General features: G+C 50.6%; 1 protein-coding gene across 1 annotated transcript in view; it reads right to left on the reverse strand.

Moving 5' to 3' along the window:
- The window catches only part of ATRN (attractin), a 166,607-nt gene that overhangs the window by 103,869 nt on the left and 37,734 nt on the right, over positions 1-25,004 (reverse strand). Inside the window, exons 2-5 of the mRNA XM_068149435.1 lie at positions 21,831-21,914; positions 14,765-14,878; positions 3,427-3,555; positions 684-889 (exon numbers count right to left, since the gene is read on the reverse strand). Coding sequence (XP_068005536.1) covers positions 684-889; positions 3,427-3,555; positions 14,765-14,878; positions 21,831-21,914 — 533 coding nt within the window. The remainder of the gene's footprint in view (positions 1-683; positions 890-3,426; positions 3,556-14,764; positions 14,879-21,830; positions 21,915-25,004) is intronic.

Genomic DNA, 25,004 nt, shown 5'->3' on the forward strand with positions numbered 1-25,004 from the left:
AGAGAGACCATTTCCAGGGGTAAAGAAGCTTCAAAATAAGCAAGGGGAGAGCAGCTGCATTTCATTCTGCTGTGGCTTGTCCTGGGGCTTTTGGGTCAGATTTTCTCATGGCCTGTTGTTTGTTTTTGACCCTTTACACACAAATCTATTACAGAAGTGAAAAGGAAAGAAGAGGGTAGGCTAAACACAGACAGCCTAAGCCCAGCTTTGCTGTCAGGGCACAGCCATACTCCAGAAAGCACTAGAGGAGGCACCTCACTGCATAAGGGGATGTGGTCTTCCAGCCCTGAAGTATCTGACTCTGTCAGTGCTGCCCAGTGACAGGCAATGGACACAAACTGGAACCCAGGAGATTCCATCTGAGCATAAGGAGAGACTTTGTTGTGAGGGTGTTGGAGCCCTGGAGCAGGCTGCAAAGAGAGGTTGTGGAGTCTTCTTTTCTGAGGACATTCCAAACCCACCCGGACACACTGATCCTGGGCAGCCTGCTCCAGCAGGGGCATTGGATTAGATGATCTTCAGAGGTCCCTTCCAACCCCCACCAGGCTGGAATTTTGTGATATTCCACTGCTAGTCAAAATGCTCAGACTTGTCAGGCAGAACATTTTCAAGTGCTCTCAACCAAACTGCAAGAGCCCTACAGAAGAGGTATCCAAGAGCAGCTCCACGTTCCTCAGACTCACCTTGCCAGCCCGCAGAGCACGAACAGGCCTTAGTGTCATTAAAGCTGCAGTGGCCTCTCTCAGGTGCCCCACAGTCCTCAGTGCAGTAGGGGATATCACAGGCCTCTCCCTTCCAGTATTTGGCACATTCACATTCCAGAGCATTGCTGCTGCTGTTGAGTTTGCATTCTCCTCGGCCAGAGCAGTTATTGGGACACATATTGAAACTGTAGAGATGAAGGAAAAGAGGTTGGCCAGGGCTGGAGCAGCTGCCCAAGCTGTCCCCCTTGGTCGTGAGCACCGGAGTGATGCTCAACAGAAGTCCATACAGCTTTTTAAACACACAAACCAACGGCAGCTGCTCATCTAGAACCTGATGTGAAGGACCTGCAGAGATTTGTTCCCTTACCTACAGAGCTACATCACGTCAGCAGTTACACTTCACAGCTCCTCCAAAAAATTAGCAGCGTGATTTGTAGCCATTTGTAATGCAAATGAACTGCCTCAGAACACCCAGCTGTAAGCCAGGGATGTAATCAGAGCTTAAAGCTTCTGTGGTGTCTGTGCAATTTATACTTAAAGCGCTCCCAATCACCTGCTATTCTGGGCTCTGCTACCACAGGAACACAGCAGAGACCAACCCCCAGCCGAAGCTGTGCCTGTTCTGAAGCACCAAGTGAAACAAGGCCAAGTGTCCTACACCCAGGTCAGGGCAATCCCAAGCACAAATACAAGCTGGGCAAGGAATGGCTCAAGAGCAGTCCCGACAGGAAGGACCTGGGGGTGTCAGCTGACAGAAAACTCAACATGAGCCAGCACCCAGCTCTGGCACCCTCAGCACCAAAAGGGATTGTAGTGGCAGGACCAGGGGCAATGGCTCTGAGCTGGAAGAGGGGAGATGGAGACTGGAGAATAGGAAGTTCTTGACAGTGAGGGTGAGGAGACACTGGAACAGGTTGTCCAGGGAGGCTGTGGATGCTCTATCCCTGGAGGTGTTCAAGGCCTGTTTGGATGAGACCTTGAGCAGTCTGGGCTAGTGGCAGATGTCCCTGCCCATGGTGGGAGTCTGGAGCTAGTCAGTCTTTAAGGTTCCTTCCAACCCAAACTATTCTATGATTGCTGATTTTACACTATCTGCAATGGAGCTGAGGCTAAACCAGATACATCCTTGGTGCTGAGCCAAATTCAGAGACCTTACTGACTTGCAGACCCAGTGCCTGCTGGTGTATCAACCAGTACAACTCACAGATGGGGATTACCACCCAATGTTCTCAATGTTATGTGACAGGAGGAGTCTCCAGCTGCCAGACCCTGATTTCACAGGTCTTTATCAAGTACCTGTCTCCAGTAGGAACCATAAAGACTGTTAAGTGGAAAAGAAACCAATATGCCCTCTCAGCTACTCTTTGCAAGTGTCCCAGGTGGGAGCCTAACCACCAGAACACACAGAGGCAGCAAAACTCAAACCAGTGCTGGTGTATTATTTGAAGTGATTAAGAAAGGAAGTGTTTAAACAACCCACATTGAAATGTCTTAAAAGGAGTTCAGGAAAGCATCCTGCAGTGCTGCAATATGGTCAGCTGGCAGTAGATGGTGACATGGTTCATGGGATCAGCCAGACTTTCAATGCTACTGCTTGGGTTGAACCTTTCAAGTCACTTTGCAAAGACTCCTCCTCATCTTCTGCAGCACTCAAGGGGTGCCCCACATTCTTCAAGCAATCCACAAGATACTGAAGGGCTTCATAAGGATGAAAGCACCAAGGCCACCAGGCAAAAAAAACTAAGCACCTCATTTTAATACAATGGAATCAGAATGTTCTGAGTTGGAAGGGACCTCCAAAGGTCATCTGGTCCAAACACCTACAGTGAGCAGGGACACCTCCAGCTACATCAGGCTGCCCAGAGACACATCAAGCCTTATCTGGAATGTCTCCAAGGATGGAGCTTCAACCACATCCCTGGGCAACCTATTCCAGTATTTCACCACTCTCACAGTAAAGAGTTTCCTCCTGATGTCCAACCTAGATCTCCCCTGCTCCAGTTTCAAACCATTGCTCCTTGTCTTATCCCCAGAGGCCCTTATAAACAGTCCCTCCCCAGCCTTCCTGTAGGTCCCCTTCAGATACTGCAATGTAGTTATAAGGTCTCCCCAGAGCCTTGTCTTCTCCAGGCTGAAGAGCCCTAGCCCTCTGATCATCTTTGTGGCCCTCCTTTGGACCTGCTCCAGCAGGTCCTTGTTCCTCTTGTGCTGGGAGTCCCATGTGTGGACACATTACACCTGTTCACTGCAAGGGGGGGGTTGGACTATATGACCTCTAAAGGTCCCTTCCAACCCAAACCATTCTCTGATTCTATAGCTGAATAAAAGAGAACATCCCAAGGAAAACTGCTGGAGGACCCCCAACAGCAGGTACAGTCCCAAGTGACTCCTGTGTGCTTCCACAGGAGTGTGGCTGGGCAGAACATACAAACACAGCAGCTCTGCCTGGCTGAGTATGATCAACTCAGTGTAATACCACAATAAATAGGATGATGTCTTCTTGGAGCAAACCTTTCCCCACACTGACAACTGGAGTTAAAGTTGAGCACATCCCAGTTGCCAGTCACTGCAAGGGTATAATACAGACTCCAAAGTCAAGGATCTGCTCATAATTACATGGCTGGGTGGCAGTCCCTTACTGCAAGGGAAAAGTGAGAGAAGAGGAAACCACCTTTTGCTCAAGCTGTTCTATCACTCAGGAGTGCGCTGGAGTACTACTTACTTGTATGTGATGTTGAACCCTGTCAGATTATAGGCAGCATCACTGAAGAAATGCAGAAGGGCATATCCAGAAGTGGCTACAACTTCTGGCACTGTTTCATTGCTATCTTTCTCAGGAACAATAAGACCACTGGAAGAGAGAAAAGGAGGAACAACAAACCAGTGTTAGAATTGCAATAAAAGGAGGCAGAGCAACAATGGCAATTGCAGCACCATTAATAAACAACTGAAGCTCAGTTTGCATCTATCTGAAGCCTAAAGAATTTGTGCAACCATCGTTTTGGCAGTTATCAAGTTGTTTTTCTTCCACAGAACTCCTTCCATGTTGAAAAGAGAACCTCTTCAGACTGTGAGTACCTGCACTCAAGACAGACAGCTCCACTCTCAAAGGCATAAGAACCCTCAAGGCCCTGCCAGAAAGATAAAACTGACATTCTTCAGGGATGGGCTTATCAAGCCCTCCTGCTTGGCTTCATCACCTGCAACACAGTGGCCACATTACTGCCCCAGGAGCAGACAGAGCAGGGTACTGAGAGCAGCATTACTGCTTCCCTCCATGTGCACCACAAGGAGGAATGGCTGCAGAAAGCAGTGCAAATAGAAGACCTTGAAGTAACCAGCTTGGCTCTTGGGAAAGATAAGTGTACATGAGAAGTGTTTCACTTGAGCAAACCTGAAGCTGTCTAGGATTCCAGCTACTCTCACTAGAATCCTGTTGTCCTTCCTTCATTATTCTGGATTTAGGCAGGATCCATTCCTAAAGCAAGGTGGCACACTTGAAAACAGAAACCAGTGTCCCAAAAGCATAAAACCAGCAGTCCCCAGACAGAGCACAGGTCTGCCAAGCCCCCCACATCCTCCTGACTATGGGCTACAGCAAAGGGTTTGGGAAGGCTGTGAAAATGAAGCAAGGACAGAGCATTTTGGTGGTGAAAACATCACAGTTCAGGTGTTCTGCCCTGCAGAATGACCCCAGTTGGCATATCTAAACAAACCATTCACCCATGTTTCTATCTCATTCCTTTCTCAACCATTGATACCCATTGCACCTAGAGCAGCAGGGAGCTCAACAACTCAACTCTGCGATGGTAGGGAAAGGACTTCTTATGCCTGCTTTACATCTGATCATTCAGCACTGCCCCTTGGGCTTTCCCTCCATGAGGAATGAGTAAAACTTGCCTTACTCAATTTTCCTGCCCCTCACTCTTTCAGAGAGTTCCACTCATCACCTGCTCATGGGCTGTATTTTCTGTCCTAAAAGGTTGTCCCTCTCACTGCTCCCACCTCATTGTTTCAAACTTGTGGTCACCCCTGGCTGCTTCCAGCTTCAGCAAGATCCTCCAGCCTTTTAGTTTTCCACAGGTAGTGCAGAGCATGGTGGAAAAGACACCAGTGACAAACTGGTCTCATAGCCCCAGAGCAGGCTGCCCAGAGAGGTTGTGGAGTCTCCTTTCCTAGAGAGATTCCATATCCACCTGGACATGGTCATCCTGGGCAAGCTGTTGTGGGTGCCCTGCTTTAGCAGGGGGCTTGGACTGGATGATCTCCAGAGGTGCCTTCCAGCCCACACCATGCTGAGATTGTGCAAAGGCTATTTACAGAGTTCAAGACTAGACACAGGCCAGATTTGAACAGACAGTCTGCCAGAGCTGGAGCAAGCTGACAAGGAGACTAAATATCTCTTGAAAAGAGTAACTGCTACCTCTACTGCACAGCCCAAATTGGATCTGAAAGACAGTGTTTATTCTTCTTTTCACAGAAACAATGAAGTCAATTCCTCCCTCACACAAAAGACATCAGAGCAAGTATAAACTTGAAGCCTACTGAATTATTACTTCTTAAAAGCCTCTATCTAAGCAAGGAGCCCTGTCTGCCACCACCAATTCATAGCCAGCTGTTGTTTTCTTGGAGAGAGCCATCTTTCCCCCAGCCTCAGCCCTACTCCCAAATGCTAAGTGGAAGCTTTTTGACAAGCAGAGACTCCAAACCCCAGAGCTGAGTGTGTTGGGCAGAGAAGCAAAGGCAGCTCCAGCAGCAGCTCCCTTGGGAGTGCAGCAGAGCCTGGATTCGTGCCCTGGGACTTCTGAACATCCAAGGGCACCATCGACTGAAAAGCAACAATGAAAAGAGTTCTTTCCCCTGAAAAGAACTCACTTTTCCTCTGTCCAGCACAGGAGGCAAATGCCTGGGAGGACAGTGCCCTAGGACAGGTTAAATGAGTTTCTCCAGGCAAGGGGAACCCTGGCAGTGACCCATTCACCCCACCCTCAAGTGGCACTGTGCCACTCAACCTTCCCTGTGCCCAGCACACAGCACACCATGTGCTTGGAGAACAACACACACTCCCTAAGAGCACAGCTGCCACAGCTTTTGCTATACAAGTTGGAGGTGTTTGCATCAAAAGTGCCAGAGAAATCATAGCATCAGTCAGGGTTGGAAGGGAGCACAAGGATCATCTAGTTCCAACCCCCCTGCCATGGGCAGGGACACCCCACACTAGATCAGCCTGGCCACAGCCTCAGCCAGCCTGGCCTTAAACACCTCCAGGGACAGGGCCCCAACCACCTCCCTGGACAACCCATTCCAGGGCTTCACCACTCTCATGGGGAAGAACCTCCTCCTCACCTCCAGCCAGAATCTCCCCACCTCCAGCTTCATTCCATTCCCCCTGGTCCTATCACTCCCTGAGATCCTGAGCAGTCCCTCCCCAGCCTTCCTGTAGGCCCCCTTCAGATACTGGAAGGCCACAATTAGGTCACCTCAGAGCCTTCTCTTCTCCAGCCTGAACAGCCCCAACTCCTTCAGTCTGTCCTCATAGGAGAGGTGCTCAAGCCCTCTGCTCATCCTCCTGGCCTTTCTCTGGACACCTTCCAGCACCTCCATATCTATCCCTCTTGTGATAGGGGCTCCAGAACTGGAGGCAGTACTCCAGGTGGGGTCTCACCAGAGCTGAGCAGAGGGGGAGCAGGGTAGGTCTGCAAGCTGTGCACAACAAGTCCTATTGGGGCAAAGGGTATCCTTTGTTTTATCACCACTGAAACCTGATCCCGTGTTCAGCTGAACAGCTCCAGCTCATGGCCAGATATCTAGCCCAGTAAACACTTCCTTGGGAGAAAGCCAAATTGTCTTTTTTCTTCTTTCAGATCTCAAGGATCTGAGATTGAAAGGCAAAATTCCCTGCCTGTTCTCCATGTGCAAGAGGTGCCTCTTTCATGGTACACTTGGAGACTTCTGATCTGAAGATCACCTCTCCCAAAAGACCATCTCCCACAACACCGAAGAACAAAACACCCCTAATAAACTCCTTGCTATTTGGATCATAGGTTCCCTTTGTAATGCAAAATAAAGGAGGGTAGTGCTCCACAGGAAAACAGACATCTGAATGTAATTCAGGGTAAGGCAAATTAGAGCTCAGGGAGAAGAGAAAATTCCTTTGTTCTGCTTTATTCTTCTTCAGTCTTATTCTTGCAGCACTTATCAGTGATATTACAGAGCAATCTGACTGCAAGGCTCTGGAGAGTGGAGAATGGCAGCAAAGACGACAAGCACAGAGTGAACAGCAGCAGTGAGAGACGACAAACCACCCCCATCCCCCCAGCAACCCTTCCTCCTAAGGGGGCTAGCACAGGACAGCTCTTTGTTTTCCCCTCGGACAGCCCAGCTGGGGGCTTCGCGCAGGTACCTCTGCGGTGGATGCTCCCACCATGCCCCCCACTTGCTCCTTCTTTCCACCCTTCTCTGAGGGCTCCTATGTAAATACACTCACAAGAAGACGTTTCCCCACCTACAGGAGCTTAAAACGGCCTGATGGAGCCTCACAGATAAATAGGAACTGCTCGCAGAGAGCACAACAGGACGATAGCGATCGGTTCCTTGAAAGGTGGGACCTGCACTGCTGAGCACACAGCATGGTTCTGGCTCAACCAGCACAAACAGGACTTTTGTTATCTGTGCCATGAAACAACTCCAAGAGCAGAATGGGAATGATAAAGGATTACACAAAACTTCCTTTAAACCACAATCCAGAATCTCTTCAGAGGCCGGGCTCGGGCCAAGATTAGCCTGTTTCACAATGCACCGCTTCTGGTTCCTTTCACAGGGCTTCAAAACATTTCCCAATCATCACTACTCCAAAGCAAATAAACACTCCTACTCAGCTAAGCTCTCCACTGACATTATTCCTGAGACTCTGAGAGGCAAACCCCTGGTTAGCCCCCAAACAGCTTCTAGTTTCCATTTGGTGAGGCGGCGGCACAGTGCAAAACAGCATCAAGGAGCCCAGGTTCCCATCCTGCTGCTGACACAGCCTGCCTTGTTCCCTCTGCAACACAGGAAAATGGGAGTTATTTCAAATTCTCATTACTTCTCCTCAATTTGCTATGCAAGCATCATATGGTGATGATGGACACAAGCCAGCACCGAGCACTCGCAGCCCAGAGCCAGCCATGTCCCGGGCTGATCCCCAGCAGTGTGGGCAGCAGGGGAAGGGATTCTGCTCCTCTGCTGTGCTCTGCTGAGACCTCCCCTGCAGTGCTGGGGCCAGCTCTGGAGTCCTCAGCACAACACAGACAGGGACCCATTGAAGGAGGCCACAGCAATGCTGGGAGGGCTGGAAGCCTCCTGCTGTGAGAGCTGGTGTTGTTCAGCCTGGAGAAGAAAAGGCTCCAGGAAGACCTTCTGGTGGCCTTTCAGTGCTTAAAGGGAACAGTATGAAAGATGGGAGAGACTGTTCAGCAGGGCCTGTTGTGACTGGACTCGGGGTGATGGGTTTAAACTAAAGAGGGAGAGTCAGACTGCAGAGAAAGAAGAAATGTTTTATGGTAAGGGTGGTGAGAGCCTGGCCCAGGTAGCCCAGAGGGGTGGGAAATGCCCCATCCCCAGAGCCACTTCTAGTCAGGCTAGAGGGGGCTGCAAGTAGCCTACTGTAGTTGAAGATATCCTTGCCCACGGCACAGGGTGGGTGCCCCAGATGATCTTTAAGGTCCTTTCCAACCCAGACTCCATGTAAGTATGGAGACACCTCCAATCCCCTTTCTTCAAGGAAAGGCTACAATTCTTACACAGCAAGATGACTCCCAAGCAAGGGCTTCTGAGGGAATAATTCCAGTGACACTCAAAGAAAAATAAATACAGAAGACAGGCTAATTCTTGAGAGCTGGCAGTACCTCCAAGTGCAGTTTTTCTTGACCCCATCTTCTCTTCTTGCAATACAGCAGAGCCAGCTGCTGCATCACCAGCACAGGGCTGCCCTTCCCCCAGAGCCCTCCACATCAAGGGGGCTTTCCCAGGAACCTCCTCAGCTCTTACCTGATGCTCTTCCTTCCAGAATCCACAGAACAAACTGTTAAGACATTAAGCCATCTCTGAGGAGCCATTCAGTGATTTTTAAGCATTATGTGATTGTAAAAGCCTCATTTCAAGGGAACATGGGCTGAGAAGCCTCAGGGGAAATAAAGCCCTCTTTCCCCCCCCCCCCCCCCCCCCCCCATTACAGTGAAGTAGTACTTTAACAGCTGAAAAATTGTTTGAAGAGCCAGACCAGGCCATCAGCCTTGGTGCAAATGGCTTTTCCCCTCTCAGAACCTCAAGCCTGTTGTTAGCATTCAATGCTCATGAAGCTTGGTACAGGAGATCTGAATTAGGGAAAAGAAGAATGCCATTCTTCACTCCATCAGGAACAGTTTGAGAGAGGAGAATTGAGACAGGGAAGAAAGTGAGGAAGTTCTCTGGCTCTGAACTTCCTCCATTGAACTCAGAGGACTTCTCTTCTCAAAAGCCTAGAATGGAAGCTGTCTTTGTCCACCTTGCCAAAACAGGGGGATTGAAGGGGACTGCAGGTTTAGGGAACAAAAGCAGGTTGGATACAATGCAGTAATCTGCCTTCCTAGCCCAGAGGCACTTTGATTCATCAATTCTCATGCAACCCAGGGATCAGCTGCCTCACTCACAAGCCTCATTCAGCAGGCAGACTTCTAGCAACCCCCCAAAAGAATGGGCATCTGGCATTTTATAGCAGTCCTTTCCCCCCTTTTTCAATCAATACTCTGGAAGTTGTGGATGTGAAGAAAGAGAAGAGCAACATAAGAAACAAGACAGGCTGCTGCAGCACCTCTCTGACAAGGGAAGGCTGAGAGAACTGGGGCTCTTTAGTCTGGAGAAGAGCAGCCTGAGGAAGAATCTGATCTACACTGATAGAGGGTAGAGGTCTAAGGAATCTGATCTACACTGACAGAAGGTACAGTCTAGACTCCTTTCAGTGGTGCCCAGGAGCAGGGACAATGGGCACAAACTGGAACAGATTAAGTTCCAACAGAACTTCCACAAGGAAAACCTTTGCTGTGAGGGTTTTGGAGCCCTGGAGCAGGCTAACCAGGGACATTGTGGAGTCTCCTCCTCTGGAGAGATTCCAAACCCACCTGGACACTGTGATCCTGGGCAACCTGCTGTGGGTGACCCTGCTATAGCAGGAGGTTGTATGAGATGGTCTTTAGAGGCCCTTCCCAACCCCCACCATGCTGTGCTATTCTGCTCTGTGAGCTGAGTGTGAGCACAGTGATCCTACTGCAGCACAGCCCAGCACAAGCTGTAAGAGAATACATCTCCATGCCCTAGCTTAGGAAGGAGGATAAACACTGATCAGGGAGATGATGGTTGATGATGTGCTGAGTGCCAGCTCCATCAGAGAAGGGTGAAAACACTGACAAGGAAAATCTTGGTTATACACATGAGCAAAGGGCAACCAGCTCATGCTTTACAACAAACAGAGCAATAACCTCCCTTCACCTTCCTCACCCAGAGCACATACACCCACAGCTTGCTCCCTGCCTACACATCCTATAGGTGAGGACCACTTCCTCCTCCAAGTCTGTCTAACAGCAGCTCGAAGTTAAGCTCTAAGACAAAAAACTCCCCAAGACAAGCAGTCACCACCACCACTTTTGCACCCACCCCAGAGCCTGGGGCAAGACCCTCAACCAGCCAAGATACCACCCAGAGGAGCTCAGCCCCAGTGAGAAGCCCCAACCAGCACCCATGGATGAGATTGGAGCAGTCAGCAATGTTGGCCCTAACAACCGGGGGGCCACCAGGCCCCCCGGCCTTTGTTGTCACCACCACCATCACCCAGTGTGCACCAGGGGCACTCACCAGAGATGAGAGGAGGATCCTCCAGCCCAGATGGGCTCAGCTTGGGGCTGCTGCCCTTCCTGGCTGGGATTAAATAGGGGAGTGGGTGGGGAGGGCCAAGTGCCCACACCTGGGGTGGGAGGAGACTCCAACAGAGCCCAGGTGCTCTGGGTTTGAGGGGAAAAAGGGGGAAATTGGGGCAGGTGAGGGACTTCAAGGGTGTCAGTAATGACAGGACTAGGGGAGATGGGAAAAAATATAGAAACGGGTAGATTCAGGTTGGATGTTAGGAAGAAATTCTTCCCCATGAGGGTGGTGAGACACTGGCACAGGTTGCCCAGGGAGGTGGTGGAAGCCTCATCCCTGGAGGTTTTTTAGGCCAGGCTGGATGTGGCTCTGGACAGCCTGATCAGTATCAGTATTTTGTAACAGGAAGGTGACCAAGCGCTAGCCCAGAGGATCAACAAAGAATCAATAAGGTTGGAAAAGACCTCAGAGATCACCAAGTCCAACCTATTACCTAACACCTCATGACTAACTTAAACCATGGCTTCAAGTGCCACATCCAATCCTTTTATGAACACCTCCAGGGATGGTCCTTAAGAGAAAGTCCCAACTTTGCAGTGCCAACTCCCCAGCAAGAGCTTGATCCCACTATGAGCTGGCCCTGCTTTGAGTGAGGGATCAGACCAGGGTCCCTTCCAACCCAGCTGCCCCCACATTTGGTGCCTTGCCTCAGATTTGGGTGTGCAAGTGCCACATTCACCTGCCAGCCATGGAAGGAAGGTGAACTGCTGCTGTTTTCTGAGGGGAGAAGAGCTCACAGGGAGGCACTGTGCAGAGCACCAGCTCAGCAGGTGACCCTGGGGCAACCGCTGCCATCTGTCAGCGCTGGTACCTGGCAGCAGCCACCAGGGGATTCGGAGTGGTCTCACCGCCCAGTGCCAAGTGCAGAGGCAGAGCCAAAGGGCTTGCACAAGAGCTGTTGGCTTTGAAGGGGGGAACACCTCCTGTCAGTCAGCACAGAACAAAACCAGAGGTGCAGAAGCAGCCCCAGTGAATGGTCAGGGTGGAGTGCAGTTAAACACAAGCCCAGCGCAGCTCACAGCAGATGAGTGGAGTTTGCTGCCCAGCTCTGCATCCTGTGCAGATGAACACACTGCCTTCCCCTTTCTCCACATTCTTGCACTGCCCTTTGAAGCAGCACATTTGCAGGGTCTCACGTTGCCTACAATCACAAATAGAAACCAGCAGAGTTATTTTTAACCCTACTGCACAGGCCAGAAAAAAAAACCCCCAAACACAAACCCTTGCACAGGACTGGGCTGCTCCAGGGGCACTCAGGCTACAGGGAGCTTAGGCAACAGTTTATGCAGACACTTGCTCAGTGTAAATGTTTGTGTTGTGCAAATGTTTCTGGGAGTTAAAAGCTGCTAAAACCAATTAAAAGTTTCTCCAGGAAGCAGTGCTGAGGATTTCCACCATCACCTCACACACAGGGTGAAAAGCCACACTGTGAACAAACATGAGAGAGCATCAGAAGGGCAGGAAAACAAGGTGAGGAAAGTGAAGGAAGTGAAGGCTCAGGCAGCTGCTGTAAAAATCCAGGGGGGAAACAGAACCTGAGCTTTCAAGAGGGAGGAATTCACACTGTTTATCAACAAAGGCTGACAGTTTACAGTGTCCAGCTGTGGAGAGCTTCATCTTGCCAATCCCCTGGCATGCTCCAAAAATAGCCAGGAGTGGAACAGGGACACATTTCATATTAAGATTTAACATAAGCCAAGAAAAGAGAGAGAAGGCTTGAACAGATGGGCAGAGTCCAACAGGATGGCATCCAACAAGTCCAAGTGGCAGGGGCTGCACTTTGGCCACAGCAACCCCACGCAGAGCTACAGGCTGGGGTCAGAGTGGCTGACAGCTGCCAAACAGAGAGGGACCTGGGGGTGCTGATTGACAGCTGCCTAAACATGAGCCTGCAGTGTGCCCAGGTGGCCAAGAGGGCCAATGGCATCCTGGCCTGCATCAGGAACAGTGTGGCCAGCAGGAGCAGGGAAGTCATTGTGCCCCTGGACTCAGCACTGGTTAGGCCACACCTTGAGTCCTGTGCCCAGTTCTGGGCCCCTCAGTTTAAGAAGGACATCGAGACACTTGAAGGTGTCCAGAGAAGGGCAACAAGGCTGGGGAGAGGCCTTGAGCACAGCCCTGTGAGGAGAGGCTGAGGGAGCTGGGGCTGCTCAGCCTGGAGAAGAGGAGGCTCAGGGGAGACCTTCTTGCTGTCTACAACTACCTGAAGGGAGGTTGTAGCCAGGTGAGAGTTGGTCTCTTCTCTCAAGCAACCAGCACCAGAACAAGGCTGGAGGTTAGGAAGAAGTTCTACACAGAGAAAGTGATTGCCCATTGGAATGGGCTGCCTGGGGAGGTGGTGGAGTCACCATCACTGAAGGTGTCCAGGAGAAGACTTGATGGGGTGCTTGGTGCCATGGTTTAATTGATTAGGTGGTGTTGGATGATGGGTTGGACACAATGATCTTGAAGGTCTCTTCCAACCTTGTTTATTCTATTCTATTCTATTCTATTCTATTCTATTCTATTCTATTCTATTCCATTCCATTCCATTCCATTCCATTCCATTCCATTCCATTCCATTCCATTCCATTCTTAGCAGCTCATTTCACAAGCACAAGAAAGCACAGCAGAAGGTTGACTCTGGAAAGAGTTAATCAGCCACTGGGAACGAGCAGAGCCCAAAGGGAACCTTTAGTTTAGCCCAGAAGCCACTTGGGATGATTTTTTTTCTGCTTTCAGCTGAAAGAAGAGAAAACATAAGGTGGTGCTTGTCACTGCAAGACTGAAGTACATAAATGCAGGAGCTATATTTAGGCCTCTTCGTGAAATGCCGACTGCTAACCGGCAACCACACATCGGTCTCTCACCACAGGCAGAGGAGCCACACACCAGGCACCCACCACACCAGCAGCTAATTTTACACAGGCCTCCACAGGGCTCTTTGACCCCTCCTTGCTGCTACTGAACACGTACAAAGGGCTTCAAAGTGTAAAGTTTAAGGTCCATAAGGCTATAAATAGTTCTGTGAGATCTGTATGTTTGCCCTGTTGGTTACTTGGCTCTTCATAGAATGGTAGAGGTTGGAAGGGACTTCTAGGGATCATCTAGGCCAAACCCCCCCTGCCCAAAGCAGGGTCACCTAGGGCAGGCTGCACAGGAACATATCCAGGTGGGGTTTGAAAGTCTCCAGACAAGAAGACTCCACAACCTCTCTGGGCAGCCTGATCCAGGGCTTCAGCACCCTCACACCAAAGAAGCTTCTCCTCACATTAAGGTGGCACCTCCTGTGTTCCAGCTTGTCCCCATTGGTCCTTATCCTGTCACTGGGCACCACCAAAGAGCCTGGAAGCTTCATCTTGACACACACAGCTATTTATAGACAATGACCAGATCCCCTTTCATAGTATCATAGTATCACAGTATCAGTCAGGGTTGGAAGGGAGCACAAGGATCATCTAGTTCCAACTCCCCTGCCATGGGCAGGGACACCCCACACTACATCAGCCTGGCCAGAGCCTCATCCAGCCTGGCCTTAAACACCTCCAGGGACAGGGCCTCAACCACCTCCCTGGACAACCCATTCCAGGGCTTCACCACTCTCATGGGGAAGAACCTCCTCCTCACATCCAGCCTGAATCTCTCCAGACTAAACAGCCCCAGGGCCCTCAGTCTTTCTTCACAGCAGAGATGTTCAAGTCCCACACTCACCCTCAGAGCTCTCCATAGATGCCTGTCTCTCATGACTTGGGGAGCCCTTCTGTCAGCATTGGCATGCTTAAGAGTTAAACTTGAGTTGTGCTGACAAATGCTCAATGGGACACTTTTCTCCTTCAGAAGGAGCCTGCATAGGGAATCATCTCAAGCTCAAGCAGATGACAATCATTTTGTTGTCTCTCAAATAACCAGGATTTGGAAATGAAACCATAATACTTACATGAGCTGCTCATTGTAAAGGCAAAACAGCTCCTTCATTGTTGCTGCTGACGATGGCTGCACAGAAGGCCACTTGCTGCATGTGCTCTGTTTGCTGCCTTACACATTGAGATGAGTGCAGAGCATTTACACTGCCAGCAGCCACATTTGCTTCAGAGGGCTTGACAGAGCTCTCACTGTGTACATTTCCATTGCCACCAAAGGGAACTCACCTGAAAGCTGCCAGTAAGGGAGCATAAATGGAGTCTCCATCATACACATACAAGTGGTCCCAGCTGCACTCCGTGGCAAAGTGATTGAATCGGAGCCTGAGGATTGTGTTTGGCCTGCAAAAAAACAACCAACAACAGTAAGAACAAAGAGGAGATCTGTAATAAGCCACTTGACTCACCAAGTCCCTCTAACAAACTGCTCTGGTGTGAAGCTCCTCTCTAAACAAGACTAAGGCAGAGTGGTTTAGTGTAGCTGCAGATGCAGCAACCATGCTGTGGCTTCTTTCTGGTGCACACACTCCTCTGGTATTGGATGGCAGGAAGAAGTTCTTCACCAGGAGGGTGGTGAGGCACTGGAACAGGTTGCCCAGGGAGGTAGTGGAGGCATCATCCCTGGAGGTTTTTAAGGCCAGGCTGGATGTGGCTCTGGGCAACCTGATCTACTGTGAGGTGCTGGAACTGGATGATCCTCGAGGTCACTTCCAGCCCTGACAGTTCTGTGATTCTGTGATTAAGCAGCAGATTCTCTATGGTCAGAGAAAATGTATCCTTAAACCTCTTTTCACCACCAGCAGCAGGAACTGAAAAGCAGGCACTGCCAGCCCTCCACTCTTCAGCAGTCCTGACTCCCCTAATGACAGGGCTTTGCAGGGCTAAGCATGGGAAGTCCACATGGACATCTTGCTCTCCTGCAGATGTGGTACTTTGGGACATGCCCTAGTGGTGGACTTGGCACTGTTAGGTTTAGAGTTGGCCACAATGATCTTAAAGGCCTTTTCCAACCTAAATGATTCTGTAAAGGATGACAGCCACCACCAGGGAGCTAATGAGAGCTAGTTTTCTTGTTCAAGGGGTTTTCTGCAGGCCAATGTGACTATGATGACCTGACAGGATACAATTTGCCCAGAAGCTGGCAGAAGTCCTTCTCTTACTGTATGACTTGTGCAGGACAGCAGGAAGGCCCTCCTGAGGGAAGCCCCTCCAAGCTGCAAACTGGAAATATGCCTCAGTGGATACTAATTAAAGAGGTTCTCATTCTTGCTCACCACATTCTGGGAGCTGGACAAAACAGGTCAGGAGGATGCAGAGGAGAGTTGTCTCCTGCAGGATGAGAGGCCCTGGGGCTTTGCTTTCTGCCAGGAGCAAGCTCTGGTTATTACTTGGACTGCCCTAAGGTAGTAACCATTCACTGCTCCTCATTCATTATAAATGCCAACCAGGTTGGTTTCTTCTGGTGATGTGTCACAAAAACCACTGGGACCAGCTGAGGTTAGATGAGCTGGAAGTCCTGGGAGGACACTTGGTGCCTTCTACCTGAATGCAGCAGGCCCTGATGGGCAAGAGGAGGCTCCTCTGTTGACTTCCTCATTCAAGAGAAGAGCATCCAGGGCCCTGATCTTCTGAGCAGGAAAAAAGTTTCATGAGTTGATGTGAGGATGGAAACAGGAGCTCAGACACCAAAACATGTCAACAATTCTTTCATTCCACACACAGGAGCTGCCCACTAAGCCCTAACCAAGTAAAGTACACTTGGACACCGTTAGTTTCATGGTCAATACCTAAAGAGAATCACCCAGAAGCCACAGCAGGTAACAGCTTAGAGCTCAGCTCCAGGGGGGTGAAAACACCACTGACATTGTGCTTGGACCCTGAGACCCAAAGAAAGTCCATCTGCAGCAGCACTGCTTCTTCCTGCCCACAACTGCAGCTGCTGAATCCCTGTTCATCCTAATCAAATAAATGAATAAGATGTCAGCTTGCCCCAGAGTCCTTCCTTGCCACAGAAGGGGAATTCCTCAGGGAGTTGTTCTGCAATAGAATAATCTGAGACAGGGACAGTGACCCGCTCCAGGCCTTTGGAGAAGAGAGCAGCCAAGTGTACCTCAAGAATAATATCTTGCTTAAAGACAGAGCACAAAGAGGCCTCAACTACAAGCCAGCAGCCTAGGAAATTGCAGGGGGCTTGCTTCCATTTCAATGATCTGACAGCTGCAGAGCACAAAGAAATATTTAATCAATGAAAGCTTTAGACCAAGAACAAAAAGATTATCTTTGCTACAGCTCACAAGTCATTAACAGACTGCACTCATTTGTGAGCAGGCTCTGCCTCAGATGGGATCCTCAGGCTGGAGGGATCTCACCTCCCTTCTCTCATGCTCCTGGGGACAATGAAAAGGACACCCCCAGGATGAGGACACAGCACAGGCACCAGTCAAGAGGAGTCAGGAAGGGTGCAAAAAGGAGATGAGTGCAGCACACATGGCTTTTGAACATCTGATCTCTCCAGCAGCCTCAGCTGCACATGTGGATTGTCCCTCTACCTGCTGCCCTCAACAGCCCTCCACACCCTGCTATGCCAGCAAGGAGCTGAGGGCACTCAGCAGCATTTCACAGCTTTGCCAATGCTGCTTTCCAAGTCCAGATCTCTGGGAACTCCACATCTGGCAGAGAGCTAGGGCTGCTTTCACAAGGGTGCATATCTCAGCAGCTTTAATCAGCACGATTATCTCCTCTGTCTGCCACCATCCTCTGACAGAGGGTGCAAGCAGAAGCAGGAAAGGGACATCCACTTAACCTGGTGATCAAAGAAGGAGGAACATTTTCCTCCACCTCTTTACAGCATGTAAGACCTCACTTCAAACCCCAGGAAGTGAGAGCTCTCTAGGAAGCCTCTCAGTAGTAGCAACCAAAGGCTGAAGGAGCAGTAACAGTGACATTAACAGGGACCCATGAGCAGCACATCACTTCTGACAAAAACCTGAGTCACTTCATCACAGGATGAGGCCCTTGGTGCCATGGGTTAGTTGATTAGATGGTGTTGGGTGAGAGGCTGGACTGGATGATCAAAAAGGTCTTTTCCAACCTGGTCTCATCTCTTCCTCTTCCTCCTCTCTTCTCCTCTCCTCTCCTCTCCTCTCCTCTCCTCTCCTCTCCTCTCCTCTCCTCTCCTCTCCTCTCCGAACCTCTCCGAACCTCTCCTCTCCGAACCTCTCCTCTCCGAACCTCTCCTCTCCGAACCTCTCCTCTCCTCTCCGAACCTCTCCTCTCCTCTCCTCTCCTCTCCTCTCCTCTCCTCTCCTCTCCTCTCCTCTCCTCTCCTCTCCTCTCCTCTCCTCTCCTCGAGTCTCCTCTCCTCGAGTCTCCTCTCCTCGAGTCTCCTCTCCTCGAGTCTCCTCTCCTCGAGTCTCCTCTCCTCTCCTCGAGTCTCCTCTCCTCTCCTCTCCTCTCCTCTCCTCTCCTCTCCTCTCCTCTCCTCGAGTCTCCTCTCCTCTCCTCTTCCCTTCCCTTCCCTTCCCTTCCCTTCCCTTCCCTTCCCTTCCCTTCCCTTCCCTTCCCTTCCCTTCCCTTCCCTTCCCTTCCCTTCCCTTCCCTTCCCTTCCCTTCCCCTCCACTCCATTCCATTCCCTTCCCCTCCACTCCATTCCATTCCATTCCATTCCATTCCATTCCATTCCACTGCAGTCAAGTCCTCTGCTCAAGGACTTGCTGTCTACAGCTCCCTGAAGGGAGGTTGTAGCCAGGTGGGGGTTGGTCTCTTCTCCCAGGCAACCAGCACCAGAACAAGAGGACACAGTCTCAAGCTGTGCCAGGGGAGGTTCAGGCTGGAGGTGAGGAAGAAATTCTTCATAGTGAGAGTGATTTGCCATTGGAATGTGCTGCCCAGGGAGGTGGTGGAGTCACCATCACTGGAGGAGTTTAGGAGGAGACTGGATGGGGTGCTTGGTGCCATGGTTTAGTTGATTATGTGGTGTTGGGTGATAGGTTGGACTTGATGATCTCAAAGTTCTCTTCCAACCTGGTTAATTCTATTCCATTCCATTTCATTCCATTCCATTCCATCCCATCCCATCCCATCCTATCCTCTCTTATCCTATCCTATCCTATCCTATCCTATCCTATCCTATCCTATCCTATCCTATCCTATCCTATCTTATCCTTTGGGAAAAAAAGGCTGAAGCTATGAAGGTTAAAGTGACTGAAGTAGAACCTCTCAGGCTGCCTGGCTGTAACAACATCCTTGCAAACCAATCCTTAATGACTTGCAATTCCAAGCTGGCTGCAGTTGTATTTTTTGTTGCCTACAAAAATTAGGAGGAGTTGCCACACAGAGCATCTAGCTTTTGATCTTAACCACATTACAGAACTGGGCTCCTTCCACAGCTAATAGTGAGTGGCAGGCTCCCAGTTTCAGTGTTGCATGGGGCTCTCTGGAACAGCTCAGTCCTCACCTTTCAGCATCCTGGGAGCTTAGGTATGGAAGCTACTGATCCAAATTAAATGTCTGAAGCAGGTGAAGTGAATACCAGTTTCCCCACCAGACATCCCAATCCTGGAGGGAAAACACAACACTACAAAAGCTTGCCCTGGCCTTGGAGCACCCACCAAGGTCACAGAACCAGAGAAATCACAGAATGGTTTAGATTGGAAGGCACCTCTAAAAATCAACTAACCTAACCCTCCTGCAGTCAGCAGGGCCATCTGCAACCACAGCAGGCTGCTCAGAGCCCCAGGCAACCTGCCCTGGAGTGGTTCCAGGGATGGGGCATCTCCCACCTCTCTGGGCAAGCTGGGCCAGTGTGCCACCACCCTCAGAGTACACAAAAAGTCTCCCTTCTCTCCAGTCTAAATCTCCCTCTTTCAGTTTAAATCCATTACCCCTTGTCCTGGCACAAGAGGTCCTGTTAAAAGGTCTGTCCCCAGCTTTCTTAGCAGCCCCTCTGAGTACTGAGAGGCCTCAATGAGGTCTCCCTGCAGTCTTCTCTCCTCCAGGCTGAGCAGCCCCAAAGATGCCCAGAGACCTCAGCTTAGGAGCACTCAGTGCAAGTGAAGTCATTCCTGCTCTCACATGACTGCTCCCACTCACAAACCTCCCTGCTTCCAGACTGAGAGACCTGCATGGAATGTGCCCTCAGCCAGAGCTGCTATCACACAGCTCAGAACTGACCATGCACAGTTTTCCAGCCTAAACAAATTGATTTCACACTCCTGGCCCCAACACTGAGACCAGTCAGAGGCTCTGCAGTGCTGTGCCACCAATCAGGTGACAGTCAGAGGGTAGGCACTGGCCAGGCTGCTCCTCACATCTCTGCAAGAAACCCCCCTGAGCAATAGAAAGATCAAATAGGGGAAGGGTAAAGAAGAGAGGGGAAGAAGCCTAAGGGACTTCTCATGGTTTAGAAGACCTCTGCCAAAAGAAGTCAATGGCCTCTCTGAAGTCCTCATGGCCTAGTGAGTAAATATGTGTCTGAAGGACATCCTTACAGAACAGCTCTTCATGAATAAGAGCTTTAATAGAGTTTGCTCCACTTCCCACAAACTCCCTAGCTAGTGAAGCCCACACACCCACTGCCCCACTCTGGGAACTCTGAAACACTTGCACTGCTTTAGTGCTTTGCTCAGATGCTTTTACTCTCATTTGCTATGGGTGGTTTTAACAGAAAGGGTACTCTGCACAGCAAACCTCCACTTCAGAGGTCACTTTGTAGGCCTCAGATGCTCAAAGAGCCATTATTTAATGCCTAATGCTGCCCTCTCTTGCTTTGAAAGGGAAAAAAGAGAAGGGAAAGCCAAGATGTGAAAATACTCCACTGGAGATAACCCTCACCTAACTTATCACAGCATCATAGAATCAGTCAGGGTTGGAAGGGACCACAAGGATCATCTAGTTCCAACCCCCCTGCCATGGGCAGGGACACCCCACACTAGATCAGCCTGGCCACAGCCTCAGCCAGCCTGGGCTTAAACACCTCCAGGGACAGGGCCCCAACCACCTCCCTGGACAACCCATTCCAGGGTTTCACCACTCTCATGGGGAAGAATTTCCTCCTCACCTCCAGCCTGAATCTCCCCACCTCCAGCTTCATTCCATTCCCCCTAGTCCTATCACTCCCTGAGATCCTGAGAAGTCCCTCCCCAGCCTTCCTGTAGCCCCCTTCAGATCCTGGAAGGCCACAATTAGGTCACCTGGGAGCCTTCTCTTCTGCACTGAACAGCCCCAAATCCTTCAGTCTGTCCTCATAGGAGAGGTGCTCCAGCCCTCTGCTCATCCTCCTGGCCCTTCTCTGGACACCTTCCAGCACCTCCAGATCCCTCTTGGAATAGGGGCTCCAGAACTGGACACAGTACTCCAGGTGGGGTCTCCCCAGAGCTGAGTAGAGGGGGAGAATCACCTCCCTTGCCCTGCTGGCCACACTTCTCCTGATGCAGCCCAGGATCTGATTGGCTTTGCGGGCTGCAAGTGCACACTGAGAGCTCCTGGTGAGCTTCTTCTCCACCAGCACCCCCAAGTCTCTCTCCTCAGGGCTGCTTTCCAGCCAGTCACTGCCCAGCCTGGATTTGTGCCTGGGATTGCCTCCACCCAGATGCAGGACCCTGCACTTGCTCTTGTTGAACCTCATGAGGTTGGCTTGTGCCCACCTCTCCAGCCTGTCCAGGTCCCCCTGGATGGCCTCCCTTCCCTCCAGCTGTCTGCTGCCCCACACAGCTTGGTGTCATCAGCAAAGCTGCTGAGAGTGCACTCAGTGCCACTGTCCATGGCACCCACAAAGATGTTGAACAAGCCTGGTCCCAGGACTGATCCCTGAGGGACTCTGCTTGTCCCTGGCCTCCACTGGGACATGGAGCCATTGACAGCCACTCTTTGGCCATCAAGCCAGTTCCTTACCCATCTAGTGGTGCATCCATCAAACCCATGTGGCACCAGTTTGCAGACCAGGATGTGGTGTGGGACAGTGTGGAAGGCTTTGCTCAGCTCCAGGGAAACGACTTATGGTCCTGAGATGTGCCAGGGGAGGTTTTACATTGGATATTAGGGGAAGTGCCTTTACTGAAAGAGCAGTCAGGCATTGGAACAGGATGCCCAGGGGGGTGGTGGAGTCATCACCCCTGGAGATCTTCAAGAAGCTGTAGCTGTGGAGCTTCAGGATACAGCTCAGTGGGCATGGGAGTTGGGTTAGAGTTGGAGTCGATCATCTTAAAGGTCTTTTCCAACCTTAAAGACTCTCTGGGTCTGGACTTCTGAAAATCCCAATGAAGGAGCTGTAGAAAGATGCTTTACTACACTCACCTTCCTTCAATGAGCCAGGTGCATTTTGTCTTGTATTTGTAATTCCCAGGCCCATCCGTCACATACCCTGAAGGCCCAGTGAGTCTGTGAACAAACAGAGATAAAGACAAGCATTAGCCTCCAATGGTATTAAGCATTCATACCAAGGGTCCCTGCATTTAGAAGATCCATCATCAGGGTTTCATTTACTTAAGAGCCACCACAAACAAACCAACACCTCAACACAAAACAACCAGGCGATTGGGATTCTGCGGCGCGCTCCGGACGTGCTCTCAGCTGCTGTCCTTAGGGAAGGACAGCTGAGAGTGATGCTTTCTCTCTCAGGCTGATGGTCTGCTTTCAAATCAGCACCCTAGGAGTGAAATGACCTTCCTCCACAAAGGCAAACACACAGACTAGCCTCAGCCAGCCAGCCAGAGGGCCTCCCAGAGACAGAAGGTGAAGTTATCCCTGAGCTATTTGTTTAGGCAAAGCACACAACTCTTGCAAGAAGCTCAGGGGGAGCCCACGGCACAGCCTCTTGCCCAGCCTCTATCTGACACTTCACCACGTCACAGAATCACCAAGCTTGGAAGAGGCCTCAAAGATCATCAAGTCAACCTGTCAGCACAGACCTCATGACTAAACCATGGCACCAAGGGCCACATCCAATCCCCTCTTGAACACCTCCAGGGATGGTGACTCCACCACCTCCCTGGGCAGCACATTCCAATGGCAAATCACTCTGTGGAGAACTGCTTCCTAACAACCAGCCTAAACTTCCCCTGGCGCAGCTTGAGACTGTGTCCTCTTGTTCTGGTGCTGGTTGCCTGGGAGAAGAGATCAACCCCCTCCTGGCTACAACCTCCCTTCAGGTAGTTGTAGACAGCAAGTCCTTGAGCAGAAGACTTGACTGCAGTGCAAAACCTTAATTCCTCCTGCATCAAGGCCACATCACTCAGAAGAGCATCAGAGCAGACACCTAGAATCCTTTCCTTGAATCCTTGAACACAGGTTGGAAGGGACCTCAAGGATCATCTGGTCCAACCTTTCTTGGGATAAGCACAGTCATAATTTCTCCCCAAACCTCTCTATTCCCATCTGTAAGGATGTTGTTTCCTACTGAAGGGGTTGGGAAAAGCCAGTGAAGGATGAACCTGACTTAGTGTGAGGTGTCCCTGCCCATGGTGGGGAGGTTGACACCAGATGATCTTTGAGGTCCCTTCCAACCCTGACAATTCTGTAACACCAAAGCTCCATGCACCCCTCACCTTCAGTAGCATGTTCCTATTCCCATGGCACTCCATATCAACTGATCAAAGGGTGGTCCCCACTGCCAGGACAGTGCCAGGACAACCCTACAAACAGCCCTTCTCCACTGTGCCTGTGAACAGGAGGTGACAACTTGACTTGTTATTCTGATCTGAAAAGCACAGACTTTCCTGCCAAGCAAAGTGATGCTTATGGACAGGTTTCACTGCAGTAGCCACCACTGGGCTTTGTTGGATGAAGTCTTGATGGGTTTGTTCCTTTGCATGGAGGCAAAGCAAAGCATCAACTGCAGTTGTGCATTATGGAAGATCTATGGAAAGGAAAGCTAATTTTACATCCCCTTCTTTCACCACCACCTCCCCTTTCCCACCATAGCTGCCCCTTTCCCACCTCAAATCCCAGAGCACCTCACAGTAGATCAGGTTGCTCAGAGCTACATCCAGCCTGGCCTTAAAATCTTCCAGGGATGAGGCTTCCATCACCTCCTGGGCAACCTGTTGCAGTGTCTCACCAACCTCATGGGGAAGAATTTCCTCCTAACATCCAGTCTGAATCTACCCATTTCTATATTTTTTCCCATTCCCCCTAGTCCTGTCATTACTGACACCCTTGAAGTCCCTCACCTGCCCCATTTCCCCCTTTTCCCCCTCAAACCCAGAGCACCTGGGCTCTGTTGGAGTCTCCTCCCACCCCAGGTGTGGCCACTTGGCCCTCCCCACCCACTCCCCTATTTAATCCCAGCCAGGAAGGGCAGCAGCCCTAAGCTGAGCCCATCTGGGCTGGAGGATCCTCCTCTCATCTCTGGTGAGTGCCCCTGGAGCACACTGGGTGATGGTGGTGGTGACAACAAAGGCCGGGGGGCCTGGTGGCCCCCCGGTTGTTAGGGCCAACATTGCTGACTGCTCCAATCTCATCCATGGGTGCTGCCTGGGGCTCCTCACTGGGGCTGAGCTCCTCTGGCTGGTTAAGGGTCTTGTCCCCTGGCTCTGGGATGGTTGCAAAAAGGGTGCTGGTGGAGCAGGAGCTGTTTTGGCTGGGTGGAGGATGGTGCAGGGGGAGGAGGAGCTGCCTTGGGCAGCTGAAGGGGAAGTTAAGCTGGTTTTATGATGCTGCTACTTGGGGCAACTGTCTGTGGATTCAAGCAGTTGCCTTAGTCTGAGCTGCAGTCTTCATAATCACTGATTGATATTGAGAACATGATGATTCAAGTAGGTGCTGTGACAGGGTCAAGCCCCTGGCAGCCCCCAAGCCTTTGTTTTGCCCCAGGAAGATGCCTGAACACCAGGCAGAGCACACCTTGGCCCCTGGAGCAGGCATCCAGACTAGGAAGGTTACAAACTCCCCTCCTGGCACGTGGCTGGAGCAGTTCACAGCCTTCTGGCAAAATGCAGTTGTCCTGCTTAAAAGACTGTTTCCACAAACAAAAGCCCTCTGCAAAAATCCAAGCTGGGAGAAGGAAGTAAGGTCAGAGTTTCCCCAGCCCAGGGTTTTGGAACCTGCAGCTGTGCCTTCCCCTGGTGATCTGTTAATGCTATCATCTGATCTCTGGAAAATATTTTGCCTGAGTCCAAGTGATTCTTGCAGGCTCTGTTTTCCATTTGTTTTCAAGTTCATCTCCCTCTCTAATCCAAATTCCAAAGGCAGAGCCTCCAGCCTTTGGCAACTACCTTCCTCTTTCTCCACACTTATTTCTTATCTCAGTTTTTCCACCACAGAAACTGAAGTTTCAGGCAGTTTAAAACCAGTTGCTGAGGTTCTGAGGGTCTGCAATGAAGGAAGTGAAAAATCAGCTCCAGCTTTCAGGAGCACAGGAAGTATCTGAACCTTTTATGGAGTAGAATGAGCTACAGATGTAGCTGAATGAACAAACACCGAGAGGTAATTTAAGGTATCAAAATCTCTGCAAACTCTCCTGACCAGAAA

This window comes from Melanerpes formicivorus, unplaced genomic scaffold, assembly GCF_026170545.1.
Source record: "Melanerpes formicivorus ecotype bairdi unplaced genomic scaffold, bMelFor1.0.p_v2 SCAF_18, whole genome shotgun sequence".
NCBI classification, from domain to species: domain Eukaryota; kingdom Metazoa; phylum Chordata; class Aves; order Piciformes; family Picidae; genus Melanerpes; species Melanerpes formicivorus.